Source organism: Ornithodoros turicata, chromosome 7, assembly GCF_037126465.1.
Source record: "Ornithodoros turicata isolate Travis chromosome 7, ASM3712646v1, whole genome shotgun sequence".
Classification (NCBI taxonomy): domain Eukaryota; kingdom Metazoa; phylum Arthropoda; class Arachnida; order Ixodida; family Argasidae; genus Ornithodoros; species Ornithodoros turicata.
Window position 1 is genome coordinate 55245598 of NC_088207.1, and position 9618 is coordinate 55255215.

General features: G+C 46.2%; 1 protein-coding gene across 2 annotated transcripts; it reads right to left on the minus strand.

Moving 5' to 3' along the window:
* Positions 1-9352, minus strand: LOC135401609 (spidroin-1-like). 2 transcript variants are annotated; one of them, XM_064634111.1, is made up of 5 exons: positions 9244-9352; positions 5194-5241; positions 2847-3386; positions 1429-1473; positions 1-116 (listed from the first exon to the last, which is right to left on the minus strand). In XM_064634111.1, the coding sequence occupies exons 1-4, from the start codon at positions 9275-9277 to the stop codon at positions 1460-1462; spliced, it is 636 nt and encodes a 211-aa protein (XP_064490181.1). In that variant the 5' UTR covers positions 9278-9352; the 3' UTR covers positions 1-116; positions 1429-1459. The 2 variants fall into 2 exon arrangements, with proteins under 2 accessions (XP_064490181.1, XP_064490182.1); XM_064634112.1 differs by having other exon boundaries at positions 1424-1473.
* Between the last annotated feature and the right edge of the window lie 266 nt (positions 9353-9618).

Below are 9618 nucleotides of genomic sequence, written 5' to 3' on the forward strand. Positions count from 1 at the left end.
AACTTTTCAAAATACAACTTTATTGCGACCTATGTGTCATAATACGGAGTTCATTAGGGTAACGTTATGTTTCCATCGTCTCCACGTCCATGTAAAGTAGGCTTAGCTCTTAGCACCTGAAAAGAAAACAAAAAATTATAGGTGTTCTTTCGCGTATATATGTTCCACCGCGGCTGACGCTCGTTAAATACGTCAGTCTTCAATAAACACATCGTAATGACATCGAATGGCGATCAGTATAATTTCGTCCAGTTTCTTTTTATGGAACCATTCAGTTGAACCATAGTCGATTGGGTGGGGGGGGGGGCAACGTCACGAGCATTACAGTACCCCTGGAAGACTTCCTAATTGTTTCCTATGGGAAACTTCCATGCCATGTAAGACGTTGTTAAGAAAATGAAAGTGACTAGACGCACAAACGAATAGTGCCAGCGTAAGCAGGCATACCTGCGTACCTAATAATGCATAACGGAAAATTGCAGGTAGCTTGGATTGTTTCGTATTTCTGGATCACTATCAGGATCGTCATCGCCGCTCCGATCATTCCCGTCATCTCTCATCGTCATCGCTCATCATCGTCATCACTCATCATTGTCTCCACTCATATTAGACCCCTAGCTATGGGGTAGCGTTCCACTCCTAGAGTGGAAAACCTCCCCACTTCATCATCACAATATATATGTTGTTGCTGTTGTTGTTAGCATTTCTGAAAATACCAGGTAAGTGCATTCGTCGGTGACGCCAGCGAAAACGCCTGGAAAAGCCAAATAAAGGTTTCGCCAGCAATATCTTGTCACAGTAATCGGCATCAGACCCATCTCATCACCGCCTCTTTATGAGTGTTTAACGCTAACACCCAGGGCTGTCACACAGTCCACAGGGTATTCTTCAATGGTGATTGAAAAGCAACGACCACAGAGCGCTGCCTGGCGTGGCAAAGAGCGTCCCTGACATCTGGTGGCGCTCACAGTGGCCATTGCTTTCTGTCATCATTGAAGACTGCACGCACGTGGTGTGACAGCCCTGGGTATATAGCCGTAGTGGAAACCCTCGGGCAACGCCTTCAAGATTAAAAATTCATCACCACTGCCTTTCCGTTCGGGGCCAGAAAGACGACCCCAAACGTTAAAGGTGTTGCTGGCGACGGTTGGCACGGACCAGTCCTCGAATGGAAAGTGACGCTTCAGACCACTCCACATGAAGTCGGCCCCGGACGCATACTAACCCCCTTCCCCCCACTCCTTCATGCTGTCCTCTCTCCGTCTGTCCACATCTGTACGCAGCCCATAGCCACAGTTGCTTCGCGGCGCTAACACGCAATCAACAACAACAAAAAAAAAATACTCCACATGACGGCACCGTATATGTAGATGCTTATTAAAAAAAAGAAGAACAAAGAAAAAAGAAAGCTGAGAAGGCATACCTTACCCTAGCCGTGTTCCTGCCCCAGAACCAGGTCCTACCGCGACGTTCCTGCAAAAGAATAAGAAGAACGAAAAAAAAAGAAAAGAAAAAAACATATTTTGATATAACGGGGTAAGAAATCAGCTGAAGGCATGACGCACACTCTTAAAATGAGGGGGGGGGGGGGGGTCTCGAAGTAGCTTGCCGTTGCTGGCCGCACTCAAGTGGGCATCGTCACGACTAAAGTCCCCCCCTCCCCCATAAAAAAAAAAACGAAAGGGGGAAAATAGCGTTGACGATTTCAAAGTGAGGCATAGGCAGGATGAACGATGCTGATGGGACGGAGGTGCACTGTGGGTGAGAGGCGCACCAGACTGGTCCAGAAGACTGGACAGAAGACTGGACAGAAGACTGGCGCAGAAGACCACCAGAGTGGTCTTTCCGCGAGGCCCGTTTCTTGAAGAAACCGCACAAGGTTGCCAGTTTTTGTATGTCGTTCTGCATAAGAACCTTCGGGGAAGAGGACGTCCGTCAGTAATGCCAGGCCTGGCGTGGGGGGAAGGTGAGTTTCCCGCATAGTATGGTACGCGCGGTATTCCGTCAGGATATGTTCGACGGTCTCCGGATGATCACGGTGACCGCGACTCTTAAAAATGAACTTCACCTCATAGCACGCTCCCGGCCAATCATCATCCCGAATGACATCGTTCCCGCCCCTGATTTGTTCAAAACGGGAGGCGCGGAGCGTGCTATGAGATGAAGTTCGTCTTTAAGGGTGTAGCTTGTGAGAGCAACTCGGAGACATATCCATTAAATAAGATAACTCTCACTGCATACAGATCAAACTAGTTTCCCCGTAGCCAGCATCGTCAGCGACATATCTAATCGAGAAAGATCACCGTCAAAGCAGAACCCTTGCACAAGAGATTCCGAAGCACGACTGGTCACACCACTCTTTAAACACAACTTTACCACATAAACGTTTTAGTGGATGAGGCTATTAAACGTAGCAGGACAAACACAACACAAAATTCACAACGTCCTTTTGCATATTTCACCACATAGCACGTTGAAGGCCAACGCCATTACACAGAACGGTACCGTTATCACACCAGATTTGTGGAAAGCACGAGGCGTACGCCATTTTGCGAGGCGTACGCCCCTCAGCGTGCTATGGGATCAAGTTTTGTTTGAAGAGTGTATGTAAGGATGGACATCGCCCGCATTGCACGGATGCTTGCACGTACCCTATCCTCTTGCATTTTTTTTCCCGTACGTATTCATGTATTTAATTTCATCAAGACTATGACGTCCGCGATCCCCTGGTTACAGCCAACCGAAGTTATGCAACTGTCTTGCCTACACCAAAATTTTATCTGTGAGCACATTTTGCTTGCTCTAGCCTCCAACACTTTCATCATTGCTCTTTCGTAGCAACCCACCTTGAAGGCCTTGACGTCCGCTCTGTCCGACACCTTGATGCTGACCATAAACGCCTTGGCGGCCGCTTTGTCCGAGGCCTTGATGCTGACCGTAAACGCCCTGGCGCCCGCTTTGTCCGAGGCCTTGATGCTGACCGTAACCGCCTTGGCGCCCGCTCTGTCCGAGGCCTTGATGCTGACCGTAAACGCCGCTTCGTCCAAGACTTTGTCCTTGACCGAGGCCTTGATACTGGCCACGAAGGCCTTGCAGACCCTGACGTCCGCTTTGTCCTACACCTTGGCCCTGACCCTGGCCCTGACCTAGGAGACCTTGCAGACTTTGACGTCCACTTTGTCCTACACCTTGGCCCTGACCTTGGCCCTGACCTAGGAGACCTTGCAGACTTTGACGTCCGCTTTGTCCTACACCTTGGCCCTGACCTTGGCCCTGACCTAGGCCCTGACTTAGGAGACCTTGCAGACTTTGACGTCCGCTTTGTCCTACACCTTGGCCCTGACCTTGACGCCCACTTTGTCCAACACCCTGGTGCTGACGGCCGCCTAGGGGGAGGGGAGGATATATTTATTAGACGAAAGGAAAAAGAAAACGGGGGAAAGGTCAGCGAAACGGAACGTCGGCTTGCTATTCCGCGACAAAAAGAAAATTAATGAAGAAGAAGAAAGAAGAAGAAGAAAATAGGCTTCGATGCTGTGACTTCGCAAGACCTTTGTCCACGAAAAAAAAAGGAAGCAAGTTGATCTTAGTGAACTTTGAGTTTGAAAAATGGACAATCGCCGATTAAGCGTATGCGCATGCGCAGCCACCCGCAGGCGGCCGCCGGGTTGGTTGGGTGAAAATAACCGGCATCCAGGTTACGTGGACGGTTGAGGCCGACGCTTTATCCTCGGTTCGCTTTCACTCTTTCTGCGTGTCTTTTTTTTTTTTTCTTAGTTTGCCATACGACGTGCCAGTCCGTATGAGCGCCGCCATGATTACAGAGGGGAAAACACGACTTTTTTCGCGACTTTCGCCGCTGCGGGCGACGCCAATGTGAAAATTCATTGCGTGAAAAAAATACTTAGTCAAGCAACCTACAACTAGACACAAATAAGGGACTGCAGTCACAGGGGTGACACAAACCCGCCATTGTTGTAACTACCATCAAACGGGTGCTTTTGGCAAAACTGCCATCTTGTCCTGGTGACACGTCATAGAAAACGTCATTTTGAGGTCATGTGACCTTGTTTACATGTCGTTTTGCCGCAAACCGACATATTTTCCGTCGTCATCACGCCAAGAGATGAACGTATTTTGCCAGCGTAAACTATGCGGTGCTTCTTCCGCAACATGGTGGCCCATTTCCCCTTTGTTTAAGTACATCGCATCGGCTCGGTGAGTCTTAACGCGCGGTCGGCATCACATCTTTGGAAGTCGTCAACGGTACGAGGCCTTATGTGCAAAACTGCACGTTTTACTGCGAGATTATCGGATAAAAATAATTACCGTGATCGGAAGACATCCAAAGCGTCGCGCTCGCGCAGAAACGACAACCGCATTGTTTATAAACGGTTTGGTCGCCGATCACGGGCGCCGCCATCTTTAAGGTCACGTGTGCCTTGACGTTTACTGTGACGTGCGACCAGGACCTGTCCAGGATGCATGGCGTTCGCCCGGCACGCTTTCGTCTACGGAGCCATACACTTGATGACACCCCTGTGGCTGCAGTAGCTGAGGACAATGACGCGATCAGCACCTGGATCATGTGGCACGAGGAAAAACGAACGTGATAATCGCCGCAGCGGATAGCCTGATTAAACTATAGTCGCTTCCTAGCGTCCACCCTGTGTTGGTCCCCTTTCTACAACTGTTACAGTGGCGGCAAGATGTAGAACGTTCGTATAGGAAGCTTGAGAACTACGACGTCTATTCCACTTCCTTTAGGCAACACAAATTTAGGCATAAAACAGAGTGAAAAGAAAGTCCTACACTCATAAAGCATTTCAATAGTCGATAACCCTAAAAAGAGTTAGAAGTTGTCATCCTAGGTGGGCATCCTAGGGTGGCATCCCCGACCGGGAATCAGGATTAACTCCTGGCACTATGGCATTCGTTGGCTTTACCGTGAATGACTTGTTTTATCTCGTGGGAAGCCGTGGAAAGGACCAACTTTGGAAATTCAAAAATGGCGGACACCGAATCAACAGGCTGGGCCTGGTGGCGCTCCAGTATGATGATTGATTGATTGATTGAAAGAAAGAAAAACGAAAGAAAAGAAAGATGAACAGCACTGTAGACAACAGGTTCTTTCTATACACTCCAATCAACAGCGAGGGTGACTCCAGACATACAGGAAGAGAAGCATATTACCCTGGTGCCTCTGGTGGTGCTGCCCGGCGTCCGCAGATAACAGCAATCCTGGAAATGTAAGAAAATAGCTTCGACCAATGGCAGGAAATTGGGCTTGCTGGTAAACCCAGCACGGTGGTGCCGCTCCCAAAATGTAATTTGGAGCAATTTCTGGAGCATCCAAATAGGCATTTTGGGGCACTTTGGAGTTTGAATCAACAAAATATGCCTTTTGGAGCAATTTAGACCATACATATAATATGCGTCTTAGAACACTTTGGAGTATACTCTTTTAGCAGAATCACCAGGACTTTGCTTGGCTTCGGGTGACCTGGAATCTCGACATTTTCCTAGTATGTAGTTCCCATGCACACACATGCGTTAGTTGGTTCCGCATGGTAACCGCTATGCGACAATTGCTCTTTTAAACAAAAACCGCGTGAGGTTACGCGTGGAGGCGATTCTTAGCAGCACAGAAACACACATGTATAGACATCTAATTACCAAGTGAAAGAACTTGGATCGTGAGACGGAGTTGGAGTTGTCGTGTCCTCCCGTTTGGTTACAGTGCTCACACAAAACAAACAGCGGGCTAGAAATGTTCCATGTCAATTTCCCCATTTTGGGGCGGAATGAAGCCACGAGCCATCAAATGAATGTGTACTTGTGGTTTAAAGAAAATAATGTGCAAAACCATTGCACAAGGACTTTGCTCGAGTTATACATGTGGGGTTTGCGCAAGAACAGGACAGACGGAAAGCAGGTAGACATAGGACGAGCACTTTCCGTTGTGCCCGCCTCTTGCCATCAGCCAATCAATGTCACCATACCAATGTCAACGTACCAACTAGTCCAACAGAGCAGAGCTTGCTCGATTTTCCAACTTGTTTTTCTAGTGCTCTACAATCGCTGCCTCACTGTAAACTGAAAAACACCCTTATGGGTGTAAATGGCTTGTCCTATAACTGACACCTCTTTTTACACCATATGGTCTCAGACCACCCTTTTCAGAGGGTGTATATGCTGTGTAAGACACCATTTGAAAGGGTGCTTTTCCTTGAAAATGCTTTCTTTTGCACCCTTTAAACACCCTTCTAGGAGGGTGTAAAGTTGTTAAACACCCTCCTAAAAGGGTGTTTAGAGGGTGCAAAAGAAGGCATTTTCAAGGAAAAGCGCCCTTTCAAAGGGTGTCTTACACAGAATACACCCTCTGAAAAGGGTGTTCTAAGACCATATATGGTGTAAAAAGAGGTGTCAGTTATAGGACAAGCCATTTACACCCATAAGGGTGTTTTTCAGTTTACAGTGCTGCGATTACCATGCGCTTGGTTTTGAGCGGTTTGGCGCAATATTGCGGATTTCTGTCAGGATGGCGCACGAAGCCTCATTTGGCGCAAGACGGCGCATTTGACGCAGAACTCGAGACAAGAACACAAACACAGGACGTTTGTGTGTATATACTTGCCTATCTTCGTTCGTGTCTCGCAGCCCGAGTACTTTTTAGTAGTGCGAGAAAATACCTAGTAAGAAAAGTCACTGTACCCTTTGGAGCGCTGCTAAACTCGTACGAAATGCGATAGCATTGCAGCGGATAGCTTTTGAAAAACAGATACAGTCAACCTTCGATTTATGAACCTTCGATTTATGAATTCCCTCGTTTTATGAACACTAGCACGAGGAACCAAACTTTTTACATGCATTTTTCCCTCGTTTTATGAACCTCGATATTCGAATAATGAATGGAATTTCTGGGAACCAACTAGGAGTTGCCCAGCGTTTTTGCCCTCAATTTATGAACGGATCGTTCCGAGGCCAACAAAAACCTTCAAAGGGATTATTCGTGGTCTTATGAATGACACCTGAACAGACAAAACGTTTTCGAGGTGTTGCACCCTCTGTTCTTAACCCCTCGAAATCCGAACAACAAATGGGTTTTTGCAGAAGTGTTCCTGACATCAATTGACACAGCGCAAGGCATGGTCCAAAGCAAAATTAAACTATTTAGTGTTGCATAATGAACAGAGTGTGAATGCGCCAACATCTGTGTTTTGTGAGACTGATACAGCAGAAGGCATGGTCCAAAGCAAAATTACACAATATATTGCATTATAAACACAATATCAACTCGGAAATACTGTTCCATTTGCTTGATAGTAACGGAACTTTCGATTTATGAATCCCTCGATTTATGAACAATTTTTCGGGGAACCGAGGGTGTTCATAAATCGAGGGTTGACTGTATATGGTGGCTCCACAACTGCGGATCTTTAGATGTCATTTATTTTTTGTGTTGCACCGCGAAATTTTACTATACGCTTATTGGTTCTCGCCGGCTACGTCATGGACACGAGCAAAGATGAGATTCTGTATCCTTGCACGGAGTTCAGCTACAAAAGGGGCTAGCAACACGGACACGGTGCAAGTTTAAATACGGTGTGCGGAAATTTCATCCAGCGCAGGGTAAGGGGACACTAAAGAAGGTATACATTGTGCAAAGTTATACCTAGAGCCTGAAGTTTTCGGGAAATATTTTTTTCTAAATTCGGGGGGTAAAAATCGGGTAAATAAACACGTGCACTAAATTCATGCGAATTCGGGTGAAAAAACTTGAATTGCGCTAAAATCGGGGAGAAATCGGGCTCAGTTATTCAAACTAACAGTAGCGGTTTGGTAAAAACGGTGATGTAACTGCATTTTTCTGCCAAACAAGTAAGTTGGTGCATTCCTACAGACATCCCAGTGAGGGCAATTTGCCTGGTAAAAATCGGGTTTCACCCTAAAGAGGCAACCTTCAATTCGGGGTGCAAATTCGGGGAAGAATCGGGTAAAACCCTAAAACTTCAGGCTCTAGTTATACCATATTACATGTACGCAAGGTTCTTTTTTTTACTATGCTAGTTTCTCGATGATAAATTTTTTTCCGAAAACATTTTCCGTAATTGGCACTAAAAGTACAGTATCCGCAAACCGACAAGCTATTCACTGCGCTTTACTGGACAAACTTTCAACGCACTTTTGTTTCAAAAACCCACAATGTTTCATTTGACGCATGCAATACAATTTTGCTCCCCGAGCAAGGATTCCAACCATATGGGTCCTTTCGCCTCGTTCGTTGGCTAGGGCTCTAGAACGCCACATATCCAGTCCCTGGAATGCAGCGTTGCGATACGTCGGAATTTCTTGACGTACACAGAAAACAGAAAGATTGGTGTACCAAAGTTAGGAGGACGTATCCTTCCTCCCCACTTGGTACCACCAGTCTTTTTCTTTGTTTTTTTCTGTCTTTGTCTTTGTGCGTAGCTCTTTGGATTTTCCCCCAATTTCTTGACGTACCCGAGTGACGCAGGGAATGATGAAAGTCGAACGCACTCTAAGAAAAAAAGGAGTAAAACGGGGAGTAATTGCAGCTTCTACTCCCCTAGTCTGCAATTACTCCCCATTTTAGTCCCCTAACCCAACATTTAGTCCCGACATTTACTCCCCAGGACTGCAAATTGTCACTAAACTTCGCGAATGGTCTCCTGAATGCGACAGTCTACGTAAATATCTGCCCCTGGTCAATTTGAACGACATAAGGCTGTATAACTCAGAGAACGTAGCAATTTTCCAGTCACACAGAGTAAGAAACAGTTAGCGCATTTTTCTTCGCAAATTGTGCCCTAGTATGGCACAAGATTTTATATCACTCGAAATATCACGGTTGACGGTTTGCTTCAAAGTATTTTCATGCATGCGCACCAATTATGTACCTGGGACTCTTACAACAGCGCGTGAAATGCGGTCTTCACTCTGTGACATTCATTTACTCCCATGCAGTTACTCCCGAAAGGGACTATTTTTTGTGGCACTGCAATTACTCCCCAAAAGGAGTACAAGTACTCCTTTTTTTTTTCTTAGAGTGCGGATGATATTTTTTTTCTTTTTTCAATGTCATTGACTCTCGGGAAACGAGTTGGCTAAAGGGTTAGGTATCGTACATTTGGAGATTTTATGCAACGTTCGTTTATGAAGCACGGTAATTATATAATATGTTGGATGAGTGCTTATATAGATATGGCGCATAGCACCTACCTGCCAGAACGGCGCTTAGCATCAATGGCAGCATCTTGAGGAACTGGCAGAAACTTTCGATCGTACGGTTTGACGGGAAAGCTACTCGACTGTTCCGTATATATATCGCTCGTCGACCCACACCCCAATAGCCGTAAATAACGCCAATCGCAAATGAGGTTCTCTAACGCGACGCAATCAAAATGACAACAGAATGAAACGGAAACCCACCTACGACGAGATTAGTTTTTTTTGACATTTTTTTATTCATTCTTTCTTTTAATAGAAATAATAATTGGGGTAGATTTCCATGTAAGGTGCGTCACGCTGCACGCTCCCTTTTTTTTTTTTTTTTTGTTATCCATCCATTGTCCTCGTACTTGCCCATTTAGGGTC